The sequence below is a fragment of the Heterocephalus glaber genome, unplaced genomic scaffold, assembly GCF_053883595.1.
Source record: "Heterocephalus glaber isolate CG9 unplaced genomic scaffold, H.glaber_assembly_v1.0 deba00000621, whole genome shotgun sequence".
In the NCBI taxonomy this organism is placed as follows: Eukaryota; Metazoa; Chordata; class Mammalia; order Rodentia; family Bathyergidae; genus Heterocephalus; species Heterocephalus glaber.
This window is the reverse complement of record NW_028258153.1, coordinates 29,046,212-29,064,547: the sequence shown is the minus strand read 5'-3', so window position 1 is coordinate 29,064,547 and position 18,336 is coordinate 29,046,212. Positions and strand designations below refer to the sequence as shown.

The 18,336-nt window shown below is 49.2% G+C and overlaps 1 protein-coding gene and 1 long non-coding RNA gene across 6 annotated transcripts in view; both read left to right on the top strand.

The window, feature by feature from the left end:
- Positions 1 to 103: 103 nt before the first annotated feature.
- On the top strand, positions 104 to 3,205 carry LOC147829413 (uncharacterized). Its single transcript, XR_015449217.1, has 2 exons — positions 104 to 578; positions 2,025 to 3,205. It is a non-coding gene; the product is annotated as an uncharacterized LOC147829413 (long non-coding RNA).
- A 3,822-nt stretch (positions 3,206 to 7,027) lies between these two features.
- Positions 7,028 to 18,336, top strand: part of Dennd2a (DENN domain containing 2A) — an 81,529-nt gene continuing 70,220 nt past the window's right edge. For 2 of the 5 annotated variants that reach the window (XM_021263698.2, XM_021263699.2), the window contains exon 1: positions 7,035 to 7,249. Coding sequence is in view for 1 of the 5 variants with exons in the window: in XM_087206318.1 (XP_087062444.1) it covers positions 8,193 to 8,206 (14 nt within the window). In the remaining 4 variants the exon portion in view is untranslated. Of the gene's footprint in view, positions 7,250 to 8,034; positions 8,207 to 18,336 lie in introns of all 5 variants that reach the window. The other 3 variants (XM_087206318.1, XM_087206319.1, XM_021263695.2) reach the window with 3 other exon arrangements.

The following is an 18,336-nucleotide window of genomic DNA, read 5'->3' as shown; positions in this document are numbered from 1 at the left end:
GCACAGAGGTCGCCGCCCGCCGCTTCCGGGAGCGTCCCTGTGCCCGCCCCTTAAAGGGGACGCGACGCGAACGTGGACGGCTGCCGAGGCTGGGGTCCAGGGTCTCCCACCCAGAAGCGCCTCCCTCTCCTCTGATAGCTCCCATTGATCGATGGTGTTTGTATGTGTGGCAGGGACTCTGGAAAGGCTAGGTGCATTCATTCAGCTGATGCTGTTTGAGCCCAATACATATGTGCTAATTGTAGGCCAGGCGTGGTGGCGCACGCCTGTGATCCTAGCACTCAGGAGGATGAGACAGGAGGATCACCGCGAGTTCGAGGCCAGCCTGAACTACATAACGAGACCCTGTCTCAAAAAAAAAAAATAGAATGACTAATAAATTAAGAGATTGCATATACCAAGGGATAACGGAATATGCACGGGGCCATGTCTGCCAGCAGAATTCTGACCCACGGCCTCTGAGGACTTGGTCGATGATTGCCGATGACTGCCCGCTGCCCTAATCCTCACGCCACTTCCACGTCTGGACCGACCATGGAGAGATCCAAACCAATCACATCAGATGCCTCCGCCTACAGGTTCACTACCAACTCTAATTCCTGCACAATTCCTGGAACTATTTTGCCTCCCAAACACCTCTCCCACCAGCATTTGCCTCCGCTTGTATTTAAGTCTCTGCCAAATGCAACCCAGGGTGGCTGGCTTCCTTGCCATAGAAACCTCTGTGCGAACAGTCTGCCCTCGATTTTCCAGACCCTTCAGCTAATTATTACAGTCTCGCGTTCTCGGAAAAGTTCCTGCCGGTGTTGTTCGTGCTGCTGCCACGAGGTGGCGCCGTGTACCTGTGAACCGCAGCCAGCGCTGCCCGGGTTCCAGGCCTGGGCCTTCGCATCTCACGTTAACCGTGGCACGCCGAGGACTCGGCTCAGGGCATGTACTGGGGCGCGGGGCTGTCCTGGGCATTGCAGGGTCTTTAGCAGCAGCACATCTGGCCTCTCCCACTCGTGCCGAAAACACCCTACCCTGGGCGAGTAGAAGCTGCCAGAGTTTGTGTTTCGCAGTTCAGGACCCCGACTCGGCAGATTGGTGTCTGGAGAGGGCCTGCTCCGCGCTGCAGACTCCTCTGCATGCTGCCGGGGTGGCAAGGACCTCTCAGCAGGGCGTGGTGGCTCCCACCTGTAAGCTCAGCAGTTGGGAGGCTGAGGCAGGAGGATGAAAAATTCCAGCCCAGCCTGGGCAATTTAGCAACTTAGTGAGACCCTCTGTCAAAATTGAAAAATTGAAAACGAACCCGGCATGTAGCTCAGTGAGAAGGCCCTGGGGTCCATCCGCAGCACCCACAGCGGGGAGCACTAGTCCCACTCATGAGGGCGCCCCCTTCATCACCTGATCCCCTCCCGGAGGCCTGGTCTCTTAATACTATGGCTTTGGAAGTTAGGGTTTCAACAAGTGAGTTTGGGGGAGCACACATTCAGCGCAGAGCATCCCCTTTCCCAGTTATTACCTTGCGGGGACAGAGCTGTCCCTGGTTGGGGATTGGGCTGTGGCGGGACAGCTGCCTGCCAGACCGTTCTGCCCTCCCTCCACCTCCTCAGAAGGGAACCCGGAAGCTGCCGCAGTGGCCCTCAGCCCTGCATCTCAGGGGGACCAGAGTCCCCTCTTGCTAGGTTTCCTGAGGGCCTTTGTAAACCTGCGCATTCCTACCAGAGCCCTTGGGGAACTGGAATCTGTCCTTTTTCTCTTCATTTTTCTACAAGCCCAAGGGGATTGTTAGGCAAATAAGAAGTTTAAGAAACCCAGACCCCAACCCTAGGTCTGCTGTGTTCCCCAGCCTGCAGTTCTCTCCTAAGACAGCTGGGAGTGGGAGCCCAAGCCTCTAGTCCCAGCCCTCAGGAGGCTGAGGCAGGAGGATCACTGAGAGTTGGAGGCCAGCCTGGGCTACATAGTGAGTTCAAGGCCAACCTGAACTACATAGGGAGGTCCCGTCTCCGAAACCCAGTATGTATGACCTGCATCTTTCCCAGGGCACGTGGAAGAACCAGACTCAGAGCTGCCTGACCTCCCTGTGCCCTGGAGTCCCACAGACATGACGAGCTACAGCCGCTTCTGCATGAAGATGTACACCTCTGCCAGTTCCCAGGTCGCCCCATCCTCATTCTTTTCTTTAATGTGCAGCTAGATTCTCAAAGGGAAGAGAAAAGAATATACAAGGGCCAGGGATTTAGCTCAGTGGCATTGCACCTGCCTCATAACCACAAGGTCCTGAGTTTGATTCCTGGTACCAAAAAATATATATATATACAAGGTGAGCCAGGCATGGTGGCACATGCCTGTAATCCCAGCATTCAGGAGGCTGAGGCAGGAGGATTACCATGAGTTCGAGGACAGCCTGAACTACATAGCAAGACCCTGTCTCAAAAAAACTTTTAAAGGGCTGAAGATTTTGCTCAGTGGTTCTGCTCCCTGCCTCAAAGTGCAAGGTCTGGAGTTCGATCCCTGGTACAAAAAAAAAAAAACTTTAAAAAATTTTATTACAGTAAAAAAATTGCCATAAATCATAAACCCCCCTCAAAATCCTCCCCCTTTGAACATGTTTACTCCAATGATCTCACCACTTTCTTTTCTTTTGGGGGGGGGTGGGTACCGGGGATCAAACTCGGGTCCTTGCACTTTGGAAACAGGCAGCAAAACCACTGAGCTAAATCCCTGGCCCCTTGCCACTTTCTGAAGCACCTTTGGAGGTGCTCTTTCCTGAGTATCTTTACAAGGTGAGATTAAAACCATGGCAAGTACTTTTTTTTTGGTGCTGGGGATTGAATTCAGGACCTTGCACTGTGGAGGCAGGCGTGGTGCCATTGAGCTAAATCCCCGGCTATGGCAAGTACCTTTGCAAGGGCCATCCAAAGGAGACACAGGCTCTAAAGATGCTACTGTGTGTCCTTATCCACCTCAGTCATTGTATCTGCACTCTGAGACTTCTCTCTCTTCCCCAAAGTCAACAAGACCATGAAAAGGAAATGTTTTTAATCGATTCAGGACATCACGGCAGCCACAGCCATGCAACTGAAGACACTTAGGAAAGAAGACTTGCTGAACTGTTTCAGAAGGCAGCCGGACCATGGGGTAAATGTGTTCGAATTGAGAGGGAAGATTTTGAGAGTAGTTGCCATGTATCTTTGACTGTAATAAATTCTTAAAATATAAACATTCCCCATATTTCTTAGTCATAATTCACGAGTATGGCAGGTATTTATGCAGACTTGATATTTGAGACTTCGTAAATGAAGTGGTTCTTTTGCTGTTTCTTTGCTTTTCACTAATCCTTCTATGTTATAAACAAGTTAATCTGCGTGTGTGTGTGTGTGTGTGTGTGTGTGTGTGTGTGTGTGTGTGTTGGAACAGAAGAGGATCTCAGTGGAAATGAGACCTTTTGGGGCAATGTCCAAATGCTTTTTCAGGTCCCCTAGGTCTCTGACCTTGCCCTTGGCTGATGACTACAAGAAAGCCAGCTCCCTGCTGCCTGGGGCCTTCCATGGGGGAGTTGAGATGGGATGGGGAGAAGAAAACTACCTGTTTCTCCAGCTTCAATCAGATGCATCCTGCACTCACCCAAAGGAAACAGCAAGAAGCAGGGGGTGGTAGTGCACACCTCTAATCCCTGGATTCTGAGAGGCTGAGGCAGGAGGATCACCATGAGTTTGAGGCCAGTCTGGGCTGCATAGTGAGTTCAAAGCCAGCCTGAGCTACATAGTGAGGCCCTGTCTCAAAATCTCAAAAAAGTAGTGCTGGGGATTTAGCTCAGTGGTTCCACTGCCTGCCTCAAAAGTGCAAGGTCCTGAGTTCAATCCCCAGTACCAAAAAAAAAAAAAAAAAAAAAAAGGAAGTAATATATGGGGGTGGGGTGAAATCAGGGAAGAGAAACACTAAAAGACCAAGATACGCACCATAATATCATTCCTGGGTCAGGCAGACACCACTTCCTTTCCTTTATGGAAAGATAAACTTTGTACTGTGGAAGTAAGCAAGCGGAAGGACCTGAGTTCGATCCCCGGTACCAAAAAAAACTCAAAAAGTAGTCTAGGGATGATATGAAGTATAGAGGAAGATTGTTACATGCAAATACACCATCTTGTACAAGGGATTTAAAAAAAATTAATGGTGTAGTACATAATGATTACATTTATTTGGGGAGTCTGAAGATGTATTAACACATCTAGATTTTGGGGGGGTCCTCCTCACCTCCCATCTCTTCCTGTCCCTCCAACTCCTAAACTCCTTCCCATTGGAAAAAGCTCTTTTAATTTTTTGGTTTGATTCTCTTTTTAAACATCCTTTTTCCCTTCCTTCTCTCACCCTCTCCATCTCTATTCTCCTTCTCATTTGAAAAAGATCTCCCTTCTTCCTATTATCTATCCTTTATTTGCTTGTTTATATTTTGGGTTTCTCATATAAAAGAAACCATGATTTTTTTTTTTTTTTTGAGACAGGGTCTCACTATGTAGCCCAGGCTGACCTCAAACTTGAGGCAATCCTCCTGCCTCAGCCTCCTAGGATGCTGGGACTACAGGCCCTCCACCACACCCGGCGCCATGCAATATCTAATCATCTGTGTCTGATTTATTTCACTTAGCATTATAGTCTCGAGGTGCATCCATTTATCTACAAATGCTTCAAGTCTATCCTTCTTTATGGGAGAGTCATATTCCATTGTGTATAAATGCCACATTTTCTTTACTGATTCATCTGTTGATGGGCATTTGGGCTGTTTCCAAGATTCAGCTGTTACAAATTTTGCTGCTATAAACATGGGTGTGGATGTATCACTGTAGTATCATGACTTTAACTCTTTAGGGAAGATTCCTAGAAGGAAAATAGCTGGGTCAAATGGAATTTCTAGTTGTAGTTTTTTGAAGAATCACCATACAGATTCCAGTGTTTATACCGACTTATACCCCCCACCAACAATGGAGAAGGGTTTCATTTCCGCCTCCCTGCACCCTCAGCAGCATTTGTTATTATTTGATTTCGTGATGGTAGCCATTCTTTTAGGAGTAAGATGGGGATCTCAGTGTTGTTTTAATTTGCATTCCTCTAATAACCAGCAATGTTGAACATTTTTTTCATGTATCTGTTGGCCATCTGTACTTCTGAGAATTGTCTATTCATTTCTGTTGCCCATTTTTTTGCTTGGGTCTTTTATTTTGGGGTGTCTACTTTTTTGAATTCTTTATATATTCTAGATGTTAGTCCTCTGTCTGAGAAACAGCTGGCAAAAGTTTTTCCCCATGCTGTAGGTTGTGTCTTTGCTCTGTTGGCTGTTTCCTCTGCTGGGCAGGAGCTTTTTAATTTGATATGATGCCATTTGTTGATTCTCTGTACCATTTCCTGTGCAACTGTGGTTCTGTTCAGAAAGTCCATGCCTACACCTATGTCTTCAAGAGTTTTACCTATCTTATCTTCCAGAAAATTAAGTGTTTCTCTTTTTTGTGTGTGTTTCTCTTTTAAAATTTAGATCTTTGATCCATTTTGATCTTAGTTTAGTACATGGGGAGACACACTGATCTAGACCCAATCTTCTGCAGATGGACATCCAATTTTCCCAGCAACATTTAGTAAAGAGGCTATTATTCCTCCATTGTGTGTGTTGTGGTTTTTTTTGGTTGTTGTTGTTTTTTGTTTTTGTTTTTTGGTACTGGGGATCAAACTTGCCCTTCGTCAAAGATTAAATAGCTGAACATGCCTGGAGTTGTTTCTGCTTCTTCTATTCTGTTCCACTGATCTATAATTCTGTTTTTGTGCCAGTACCATGCTGTTTTTATCACTGTAGTTTTGTGATATAACTTCTGGTCTGGGATTGTGATGCCTCCTGGGTTCCTCTTATTACCCAGAATTACTTTTGCTATTCTGGATCTCTTCTGGTTCCATGTGAATTTTAGGATTATTTTCTCTAGATCTGTGATGAATGCTGTTGGTATTTTGATTGGGATTGTATTAAATCTCTGTATCTGTTTTGAAAGTATGCCCATTTGGGCAATATTGATTCTCTTTTTTTGGTACCGGGGATCGAACTCGAGTCCTTGCGCTTGCAGGGCAGGCGACGGAATCACTGAGCTAAATCCCCGGCCCCTGGGCAATATTGATTCTACCTATCCAGGAACATGGGACAACTTTCCATTTTCTGACATCCTCTTCAATCTGCTTTTTCAGAATGATATAACTTTCTTTTCTTTTCTTTTCTTTTTTTTTAGAATGATAAACTTTCATTGGAGGGGTCTTTCATTTCCTTGGTTAGATTAATTCCTAAGTGATTTTTCTTGATGCTATTGTGAATGGTATTGGTTTTCTAATTTCTTTCTCAAGGAGTTCATTATTAGTGTACAGGAGCACTATTGATTTGTATCCTCTTGTCTCCTTTTCCTCCCATGCCTAAGCTGCAGGCCTCCAAGCTCAACCCTTCTGGAGGCCTGAGATAGAGACATGAAGGGCTTTTCCCCCATGTGGATCGGGTCCTGGCCTTGCCCACGCCTGAGTCACCCCTGCCAGTCTGCAAGCTGCTCCAGCCAAGTGTGGTGCCCGACTCTTCCTGGGGCGCCGGGCCTAGCCTAGTTCCATAACTCTGTTTACCTCTTGGAGCAAAGCAAGGAGAGGGAAGGTGGCCTCTAAATCCAGATGTGAACCTAGGCGTGGTGCGCATCCCAGCACCCGGGGGTAGAGGCAGGAGGATCATCTGAAGTTTGAGGCCAGCCTGGACTGTGCATCGAGACCTTCCCTCAACAGTTCCCCCAAAATAAATTAAATTAAGTGAATCCAGATGTGGATCTCTGGCTGGAGACATCACAAGAGTGGGTCCCACGGGGTCTTCAGCGCAGAAAGGGTTAAGTCACCACCCCCGCCCGGATCGCAAGGGGCGCTCCCGCCCTGCGTCCTGCGCCCCTGGCTCCCCCGCCCCCTGGCGACGGCCAGGGAGAAGCGTTGCCGTGGCAACCGGCCGGGCCAGCGCGGGGCGAGCGGCGGTCGCGCGAGCAGATCGTCGCTGCCGCTGGAGGACGAGGACGCGGCCGCTGCGCCCGCTGCTCACTGCCGGAGCGCGTGGGGCTGCGGGGCGGAGCGCGGCAAGGCGAGGCGAGGCTAGACGGCGGGAGCGCGCGGCAGCGACGGGGCCGCGCCGACAAAGGCGGGAGCGCGTCGGGCCATGGCGCTCCGGCACCCGGCCGGCCCAGAGATGCGCCCCGGAGCCGCCGGAGCAGAGGTAGGGCCGGGACCAGGGGCAGGAGGGGAACCTGGGCCGGGCACGATCGGCCCCCGGGTCGGGGGAGCGCGGGGCCCAGCCGGGAAGCGCCAACTCGCTCCTCGGAGACTTGCGGGGCCCCAGTGGGCAAGTAGGAGCGCGCGAGCAGCCAGACCCCCTCCCCTCCCCGCAGCCACAGTTCGCAGCCTTGGGAATTGGAAAGGTAAAGAGGAAGGGATCTCAGCCCCCACTTTTCCCCCCGGGAGGGAATGGGGAGCAGATGGATCCCGGGACGCGTCTCCCGCTAGGCGCAGGGTGTGAGCGTGTTCGGGGTCGACGGGCAGAGCCACGCTGGGCACCCAGATCTGGGGCCGCACAGGAAGCTGGCAGTGCCCCCACCCGGGCCAAGGTGGGGAAGGGAAGAGCAGAAATCCCGCCTCGCTCCGCTGGTGCTCGGATGGCTTTGGGGTGCGACCTCGGCGCCCCCGAAGGCCGGGGTAGCAGCGCGCTCTCCCGAGAGCTGTTCCCGACGCTCACGCCGCTGCGGGCGTCCGGGGAAGAGTCGGACCCTTGCCCGCGCGAGCGAGGACACAGGAGAGCGGGTGGGAGCCCGGGTGTGGGCGGCCTAGGACAGGAGAATTCCAAGAGGAAGTCGGGGCAAACCGAGGCTGGTTGGGGCAGGGTGAGGAGAAAGAAGGCGGGAAGGGGCCAAGTCCGGCCCTTGGTGGCGGTGGATTTTCGCCCTGGCTCTGGCCCACGAGCAGCTGGGCACCAGGCAGCGGGGACACGGCTTCGCCTCCTTCCAGGAACGCGGGTCCTGGCCGCCCAGCCTGGGCTGGCTGCGAGCGAGGGAACCCGGTGGACAGGCCCCCGGCTGGAGAACCCCAGGTTTGGGCCGAGCCCAGGAAGCCTCTTCGCCCGGAAACAAAGCAGGGACGGCTGTTTCCTGCAGAGGGAACAGCACATGCAGTCACGGAGGTGGGAAGGCAAGTGTGGAGGGTGTGCGTGTGCGTTCGTGTGTGCAAGGAAGGCTCTGAGAGCAGGAGAAGTTCCCCAAGTGAGGAGCAATAGATGGGTCAGAAGGGCATCTTCTGGGCCGGGGATTTAGCTCAGTGGTTTGGCTGCCTGCTGTGCAACCGCAAGGACCCGAGTTCAATCCCCGGTACCAAAAAAAAAGAAGTGCATCTTCGAGGGGATCACGGTGGCTCAGGCCTCTAATCCCGGCAGGCTGAGGCAGGAGGATCCTGCGAGTTTGAGGCCAGATTGGGCTACATAGTGAGTTCAAGGCCACCCTGGTCTACATTTGGAGAACCCGTCAAAAACAAACAAAAAGAGAGGACAGGGATCCCAGAGGCCAAGAGGTAGGTGGTTTGGGCAAAAGATGAGGTAATTTAAATGAAAACCAGAAATACAAAAGCTCTGAAGAAAATGCAGAGCAAAAGGGGTGGAGGATTTAAACAGGCGACCTGGGCGGATCGCAGCGCTTGGACGATGAATTTGGCTGTAAGGTTTCTGGCAGTTTAGTAACAAACAAAAGTATGCTGGATTGCAGAGTTTTGGATTGGGGACAACAGAAAGCATACAGATTAATTTTCAGAACAGAATTTTTCCTGGAATTGAACTCAGCTGGGAGTTTATCAGGGGAACTTTATGTAAAGACTCAAGAGTGACATAGAAAAAAATGTCTTCATTGTATAAACAAAACAAAAAATGTGGATAAAGACCAAAAAAAGAAAAAATCTTCATTGTCAATGCAAATTTTATTTATTTATTTATTTATTTATTTATTTATTTATTTTGGCACCGGGGATCAAACTCAGGACCTTGAGCTTCCGAGGCAGGCGGTGGAACCACGGAGCTACATCCCTGGCCCTGTCAGTGCACTTTTATTTTTACTTTTATGTTTTTTTGTCAGTGCACTTTTAGAAGGATAGGAGGGCGGAAGCCCATGTGACCATCTTCCTATCCGTCTTCCCCTTAGGACTGGGCAGACCAGGGAGAGGGTGGGTGTTGGCCCAGGGTTCAGACAGTGTGGCACTGGGCCACCGGGGCCAAAGGAGTCCTGTGCAGGGGACACTGGTCCTGCAGGTACAGGAAGAAGTGACATCTACTTCCCTGTGTGTAGAAGGCAGAGTATCCAACCGGGTGAGGTGATGCCCACCTATGATCCTAGCACTCAGGAGGCTGAGGCAGGAAGATCCCCATGAGTTTGAGGCCAGCTTATGCTTCATAGTGAGTTCAAGGAGAGCATGAACTACTTAGACCCAAAAAAGAAGAGAATCCCACCCCCCAAGAATAGAAGGCAAAGCGTCCAGAATTCCAGCCCAGGCAGGGAAGGGGGCTCAGGGCACTTGGCCTCCAGGTGGCTGGGCAGAGATGCTGGTCTGCAGAAGGGGCCAGGTAGGGCATAGAGTGTTGGAAGAGCCGGTGCCCAGAAATGCTGATGAGACAGACCAGGGAGTAGAGGCAACATTTCTAGGTTCCATTCAGACAGGCCGGTCCACCTCCCATGATGTTCCAGTCTTTCTGCCCACAGACCTGATTCGGACAATGCCTCTGAGGCAGTGGGGTTCAGGAGGCAGAGACCCCGGCGAGGCTGGGGGTGGGAGCATGTGGGCTACGGCAGGGGCTGTTTCTGGAGGAAGGAAGTGTGGGAGCTGAATCAGACTCCAGTCCTTCCTGCCAGCTTCTGCATTCTCAGCCACGCTTGCTGAGGTGCCCTCTAAACTTTACACTGTCCTGGCCAGCTGTACTGTCTTTGTTGTTGTTTTGAGACAAAGTCTTACTATGTAGTGCAGGCTGGCCTTGAACTCCCAAAATCCTCCTGCCTCAGCCTCCTGAGTGCTGGGATACAGGGGTCGACAACCACCCAGCTTAACTATACAGTCTTGAGTTAATGTGGAGTAGGTATGGCATTCTGCCCCCCTCAATAAAATTTATTTTCTTTTTTGGCAGTTCTGGGGGGTTGAACCAGGTACTTGCACATGCTAGGCAAGCACTCCATCAAATTTCTTAACACGTCTAACTTGGGGTGCACCTTAGCATGTATATTTAAATGCCTGGAAGGGGCTTGTGTGTGTGTGTGTGTGTGTGTGTGTGTGTGTGGTACCAGGGACTGAACTCAGGACCCTGCACTTTTGAGGCAGGTGTGGTGCCACTGAGCTAAATCCCCAGCCCTGGAAGGGTCATTTTTAAAATAATTGTTGGCTGCCCCTGGGATGTAGCTCAGGGGTTCCACCACCTCCCTCGAAAGTGCAAGGTCCCGAGTTTGATCCCCGGTACCAAAAATAAAATAAAAAATAAAAAAATAATTGATGCCTGAGCCTTACCCTTGACCCTTGAGAGTGTGTCTTGAGCCTTAGTATTTTTTACTTTAAATTTTTTTTAATTTAATTTTTACAATTTTTCTTAATACTCGTTTGTAGTACTTTGCTAGGCTTGGTGCAGCCTAGCTGGAATCCCAGCACTCTGGAAGGCTGAGGCAGGAGGATTCCAAGTTTTAGCCCAGCCTGGGGAGTTTAGAGACTTAGCAAGGTCTGGTCTCAAGTCTGCGCCCTCATTTTCTAAAGGTCACCAGACCACTGCAAGGTGCACCCGAGGGTGAGAGCAGCTGCTTGAATGTGTCAGAGGGCCCATCACAGCCTGTACCCCACTGTGCTCAGGTCCCCTGTGTCCCCTGTGTAGTCCCTGCTGGGGATCAGGGTTAGGGATTCTGTCCCCAGCTGTGGCTCTGGGGACCCAGCCAGGCCCTGACCCTCCTTGTACCACAGCCTGCTGGCTTCTGGGGGGTCCCCAGGTGACCCCAGCTCTTCAGAAACTCGAAGTGCCGGGGTCACCCAGCTGGAAGGCCGCAGGGCCACTGTGTCCCCTTTAATAGCAGGAGACCAGGGACAAACTCAACCATCTGCAGCTGATGTCTGAAAGTGGGCTTCACGTCACAAAGCCAGAGTCACGCTGTCTCTACCCTGGTGTTAAAGTCGGGGTCTGATCTGGACAGAAATTTATCCCAGCAGCTCTCAGTGCACCTTGAAGTTAGGCCTTCTACCAGCAGGGCCAGGACTGTGGCTTTGTCCTTGCCCCCCCCCCTTCATTTGTCCTTGGCTCAAAACCCAGAGGCCTAAAGGGAAGAAAGCCCCAGACCCCTTTTTCCAGTGGGAACCAAGTTAAGGGTTTTTGCCTCTATCTCCAGTGTTCTTCATGCCTCAGCCTCCCAAGTGGCTGATGACCAGGCAGAATGACCCACAAAAATGAGTCATTAATTGATGTAAACGAGCTAAACTGGGACTGTGCTGCGGGCAGGTGTGTCCATGAGGCACGGGTGGCTTGGGACTGTCCCTCTCTCCGCTCCTTCCTTAGGGCCCCTTGAGTCCGGGGAGTGGGGAAGGCAGGTGAGTAAGCCACGGCTGCGTGTGAACTTCTTGTTCCCTCTCAGTGTGTCAGAGGAGCTGGGTACTGTGGTCATGGTGGCACACGCCTGTAATCTCAGCCCTCGGGAGGCTGAGGCAGGAGGATCACTGTGAGTTCAGGGCCAGCATCCACTGCAAAGTGAGACCCTGCGTCAAAAAAGTTTTTTAAAAAAGAGGAGCTGAATACTACTGTCCTTGTCCCTCCCAGCAAACAGAAGGATTTGAGCAGGACACTTCTGTGGTTTTATCCTTGCTTCTCCAGCGCCTGGGAAATACAGACCCCCCTCCACGACGGTCACTATCACAGCTGACCTTGGAGCCATGGGCCGGGTGAAAGCAGCCGCGGTGGTGCGGTTCCCACCAGGCGCTCGGGGTGGCCTGAGACAGAGCCTGTGCCTCCGGGGCTGAGGAAGGGGACTCGGCTGTGGCGCCTTTGCCAGGCCATGTGTCAGGCTGGAATGAATGACGTGTGTGGCTCCCGACATCTTTTGGGGACTGTCATCCTCCACATCTGGTCCGTGTCATTGTCTGTGCTTGTGACCATCCACAAACACACACAGGCTCCCAGGACATCAAAGGGGATGGCGCCCTCTGTTCACCCCGAGCTGGGTGGGAAGAGGTCGGGAGGAGAGAGCTGCCCTGGGCCCGGCTCTGCAGAGACCCAGCCAAGGCCCCACCTCAGGAGCAGGGTTTCTGCAGAGCGAAAGGGACAACCAGGCTGCTCCCGGCTGCACACGCAGCTTGGGGCCCCGGTGCTGACAGATTAGAATGCTACTCTGAGGGTGACAGGGAGCTAGGCGTCTGGGAGAGGCCCTGCCACCAGCCCCTTCCTACACCCCTGAGTCTGGTTGTTTTTTAAATTTTATTGTTTTGTTAGCAAAATATTTATTGCTACATTTTAGATATACGTAATGATTGCATGCATCATAGGGAATTTGTACCTGTACATGATATATCTTCTTCTTTTCCCCTATTCCCCTCCTCCCTTCTACCCTTCCCCTCCCGACTTACAAAACTTTTTTTTTTTTTTTTTTTGGTACCAGGGATTGAACTCAGGTCCTTGCGCTTGTGCAGCAGGTGGCGAAACCACTGAGCTAAATCCCCGGCCCTACAAAACTTTTATTTCCATTTTTTCCTTCTATCCTTTTTTCCTTGTTCTTTCTTTCCTTTCCCCCTCCCCTTCCTTTGTTCCCCTTCTCATTTGAACAGTTTCTTCCCATTTCCCATATCTATTATACATTTCAGTCCTTATTTCCATTTTCCCTTTTTCACAGCAGAGAACACAATGCAGTGTGTCCGATTTATCTCACTTAAGAGTATGGTCTCTAGGTGCATCCATTCAGCTAGAAATGTCTCAAGCTTATCCTTCTTTATGGCAGAGTAGTACTCTGTTGTATTTAAAAAAAAAACACCCACATCTTCTTTATCCATTCATCAGTTGATGGGCTGTTTCCAAGTTTTAGCTATTAAAAAACTACGCTGCTATAAACATGGGTGCACATATATCGCTGTGGTATGATGCTTTTAATTATATCGGGAAGATACCAAGAAGAGAAATAGCTGGGTCAAATGGAACCTCTAATTTTAGGGGTTTTTTTGTTTTTTTGTTTTTTTGTTTTTGGTACCAGGAATGGAACTCGGGACCTTGCGCTTGCGAGGCAGGCGACAGCACCACTGAGCTAAATCCCCGGCCCCTAATTTTAGTTTTTTGAGGAATCACCACACTGATTTCCACAGTGGTTGCACCAATGTACACTCCCGTCAACACTGGAGAAGGTTTTCTTTTCCCCCACAGACCTGCCAGTATTTGTTATTGGTTGATTTCTTGATTACAGCCATTCTTTTTGGAGTGAGATGCAATCTGAGCATTGTTTTAATTTGCATCTCATGAATGAGTGATGTTGAACATTTTTTCATACATTTATTTGCTATTTCTACTTCTTCAAATGAGAAGCGTCTATTCTCAGATGCCCATTTTGGGACTGGATTTTTAAATTTTTTTTTTTTTTTGGTGTACCGGGGATCGAACTCGGGACCTTGCGCTTTCGAGGCAGGTGATGGAACCACTGAGCCAAATCCCCGGCCCCTTGGATTTTTAAATTTGGGGGCTCTGCTTTTTGAGTTCTTTATATATTCTAGATATTAGTCCTTTGTCTGAGGAACACCTGGCAAAAAATTTTTCCCACACTGTGGGTTTTCTCTTCAATGTTGGTGGTTTCTCTTGCAGTGCAAAAGTTTTTTAGTAAGATGAGGTTCCAGTTGTTGATTCTTTGTGATAGTTCCTACGTGACTAAAGTTTTGTTCATAAAGTCTTTGCCTACACCAATGTCTTCGAGAGTTCTACCTATTCTATCTCCCAGCAGATTAAGTGTATTTTTTTTTTTGGTACTGGAGATCAAACTCAGGTCCTTGCGCTTGCCAGGCAGGCGGCGGACCAACTGAGCTAAATCCCCGGCCCCTAAGTGTACGTTTTAATATTAAGATCTTTGATCCATTTTGATTTTAGTTTAGTGCTCGGTGAAAGATATGGGTCTGGTTTTAATGTTTGGCGTGTGGAAAGCCAGTTTTTCCAGCACCATTTTTTTTTTTAGTTCTTTTATTGGTACATTTTAGGTATACAATTTGTTTACATTTATCATTGGGTGCTTGTACCTGTACATGATGTATCTTGGTTCTTTTTTTTTTTCCCCATTACCTGTGCGCCCTTCACCCCCTCCACCCTTCCCTATTTACATAGATTTCATTTCCTTTTTTTTTTTTCCTTTCTCATAGTTTTTCCTTTCCTCTTCCCCTCCCTTCACTCCTTCATCTTTGGACCTTTTTTCCTATTTCAAATTATCAATTATTCATTTTAATTATTTGAACCCTTGTTTACACTATCAGTTTCCCACACTAGTGCAACTATTCGGTATTTACACATGGGTGTCCTATTTATTTCACTTAAGAATAGGGCCTTGATGGGCCGGGGATTTAGCTCAGTGGTTCCGCCGCCTGCCTTGCAAGCACAAGGACCTGAGTTTGATCCCCGGTACCAAAAAAAAAAAAAAAAGAGTATGCCCTCAATATGCATCCATTTAGCTATAAATGACTCTAGTTTTTTGTTCTTTATGGCTGAGTAGTACTCCATTTTATAAAAAAACCCCACATATTCTTTATCCAGTTTCCAGTTGATGGGCACTTGGGCTGTGTCCAAGCTTTAGCTATTACAAACTGTGCCGCTATGAACATGGGTGCACATATATCACTGTGGGATGATTCTTTTAATTCTTTGGGGGAGATACCCAGCAGGGGAATAGCTGGGTCAAATGGGACCTCTAGTCCTAGTTCTTTGAGGTATCTCCATACTGACTTCCACAGTGGTTGCACCAGTCTGCACTCCCACCAGCAGTGGAGCAGGGTTCCTTTCTCCCCAGAACCCTGCCAGCATTTGCTATTGGTTGATTTCTTGATAGCAGCCATTCTTTGTGGAGTGAGGTGGAATCTCAGTGTTGTTTTCATCTGCATCTCTTGAATGACAAGTGATGTTGAACATTTTTTCATATATTTGTTTGCTGCTTTTACTTCCTTGTCTGAGAAATGTCTGTTCATTTCAGATGCCCATTTTTGAATTGGGTCTTTGAATTTGGGGGGTCTGATTTTTTTCAGTTCTTTATATATTCTAGATAGTAGTTCTTTGTCTGAGGTACAGCTGCTAAAATTTTTTTCCCATATTGTAGGTTGTCTGTTAGCTCTGTTGGTGATTTCTTTTGCAGTTCCAGCACCATTTATGAAACAAGCTATCTTTCTTCCGTGCAGGTGTTGTCTCCTTTGTCAAAGATGAGGTGGCTGAGTGTGCTTGGAGTTGTTTCTGCATCTTCTATTCTGTTCTATTGATCCTCGGGTTTATTTTTTGGTTTTTGCCAGTACCATGCTGTTTTTATCACAGTAGCTCTGTAGTATAATTTAAAGTCAGGGATCCCCCCTGCCTTGCCTTTGTTGCCCAGAACTGCTTTTGCTGTTCTAGGTCTCTTCTGGTTCCAAATGAATTTTAGGATTGTTTTCTCTAATTCTGTGAAGTATGCTATTGGTATTTTGATTTGGATTGCATTAAATCTATATAAACAATTTTGGAAGTATGGCCATTTTTCACTATACTGGTTCTTCCTACTTAAGAACAAGGGATATCTTTCCATTTTCTGATATCCTCTTCCATCTTCTTTTGTGTGTGTGTGTGTGTGTGTGTGTGTGTGTGTGTGTGTGTGTGTGTTTTGAGACAGCCTCACTACATAGTCCAAGCTGACCTTAACTCACTACATAGCCCAGGTTGGGCTCAAACTCCCAGTGATCCTCCTGCCTCAGCCTCCAGAGTGCTGGGATTACAGGAGTGTGCCACCACTCCTGGCTCGTTATTACATGTTGGGGTTTGTTTTTTTTTTGGTACTGGGGATCGAAGTCAGAACCTTGTATTACATGTTTTGAAGGCTGCATTCTTACCCTAGATACCATGCTGTTCTAGTTGTCTTTTGGAAAAGAGATCTTCACTAGTTCTTTCCTTATCTCTCAAGAAATATTTATGCATCCTTCCTAGTGGCCCAGGCTAGACATGATGGGGAAATAAAAGAAGTCCAGAAGCCAGGCAGTAACTCATGCTTGTGGTCCCAGCTACTTGGGAGCTGAGGCAGGTGGACCCCTTGAGCCCAGGAGTTCAGGGCCAGCCCAGGCAACATAGCAAGACCCTGTGTGTTAGAGCGCTTGCCATTACTGTGACAGAATGCATGGGAAAGTGACTTTAAAGGAGGAAAGGGTTATTTCTGGCTCTCAATTCAGAGGATCCAGTCCGTAGACAGCTGGTGCTGAGCAGAGGTGTCTTGGCAGAGGAAGCTGCTCAACTCATGGTATCCAGAAAGCAGAGAGAGGAGGGAAGCCAGCCTGGAAGGGACCAGGAACAAGATACAGCCTTCAAAGCCACAGCTCCAGTGACCTGCTTCCCAAAAGGCCATCAGCTGGCCACCAAGCCTTCAACACAACAAGTCTCTGGGGCCAATCTAGGTCCTAGCTCATCTCTTAATAAACAAGAGTCCAGGGCTGGGAATGTAGCTCAGTGGCACAGCACCTGCCTGGCAAGCGGGAGGCCCTGAGTTCAATTCCTGGTACCAAAAAAAAAAATTAAAAAACAAGAGTCCAGGGCCAGGTGTGGTGGTACACACCTGTGATCCCAGCACTTGGGAGGCTGAGGCAGGAGGATCCCCAAAAGTTCAAGGTCAGCTTGGGCTACATAGATGCTGTTTTGAAAAACAAAAAACAAAAAGGGCCGGGGATTTAGCTCAATGGCACTGAGCCTTCCTCGAAAGTGCAAGGTCCTGAGTTCAATTCTCAGTACTGAAAAACAAACAAACAAAAATAAAAGTCCAGTGCCTGTATTCTGTCCTCACCTTCTAGTGGGAGGGCTCAGATAAAGAAGTTGAGTTAAGAGCAAAGGGGTCAAAGTGACCCCTCCCACCTCACCCCTTCACTTTTTTTTTTTTTTACCCCTTCACTCTTGGCCTTTTCTTCCCAACTTTACCCCTCCAGAGTGCTTCTCCCACTGACCCCTGGCCCACACGGTTCCTAGCCTGTGTGATGGGAACAGAGCTGCTCTGCACCTTCTTCATTTCCTAGGCTTCGAACCTTCACTCTTCCTGACTTTAGAAGACCAAGACTAGCTGGCCACAGGGTCTCCTCCCTCAGTTTCCCAGTCCCCAGCCCTAAGTCTTTTACAAAGCTGATTAAAAGACTGTGCAAGGCTGGGCGAGGTGGCACATGCCTGTAATCTCAGCACTCAGGAGGCTGAGACAGGAGGATCACCACAAGTTCGAGGCCAGCCTGGACTACATAGTGAGTTGAAGGCCAGCCTGAGCTATAAACCAAGACCCTGCTTCAAAAAAAACAAAAGGAAAGAGAAAGACCAGGATATATATACATGCACATATATTTCAAGCTTGTCCAGAAGTCCATGCTGCTTCAGTGACATTTGATCAGAACAGACCTGGGGACTCCCTGTCTCCTCATCTATCCTTCCGAGCTCCTCTCCTGTCACAGCCTCTGGGACCATCTTCTGGCCCATCCCTTGCTTCCAGGACCAGCCGACACTGCTCTTTTGTGGTGCCTCCTTATTGCTGACCAACCGTGACCTCTCAGATTCCTGACACTCAATCCACCTCGCTGGGGGCTGGTGCCACCACCTGGTTAGTTTGCACCTGTAGCCTCCTACACCTGCCTTTCTGGACTACTCTTTTTTTCCCTTCTGTTTTTAGAGACAGGGTCTCATGTAGTTCAGGCTGGCCTTGAGCTCACTATGTAGCCCAGACTTGCTGCAAACTTGAGGTGATCCTCCTGCCTCATCCTTCCAAATGATGGGATTGCAGGTGGGCGCCACTGCTCCCCATTCTCTAGGCAGCTTTTGAACCTCTGGAGCCTCCTCCCAAGTCTTAGACCAAAATAATACAAAGCTGTTTGCAGCCTTGCCTCCCTCCGTCCCTCCACCTACCCAGGAAGGCCCTGTGGGTTGCAGGTGCTGCTTTCACTCCTCCTAAGCCCGGCAGTGGCCATGAGCAGGGTCCAGCCTGAAGGCCCAGCCCAGGTGCACTGAGATGACAACCTGCTGGGAGCTGTTTCCCCAAGAAGATTGCCGAGCTGGCTGTGTTTGTAAAGGAGCCACCCTGAGCAGACTGAAGGCCCCTGGAC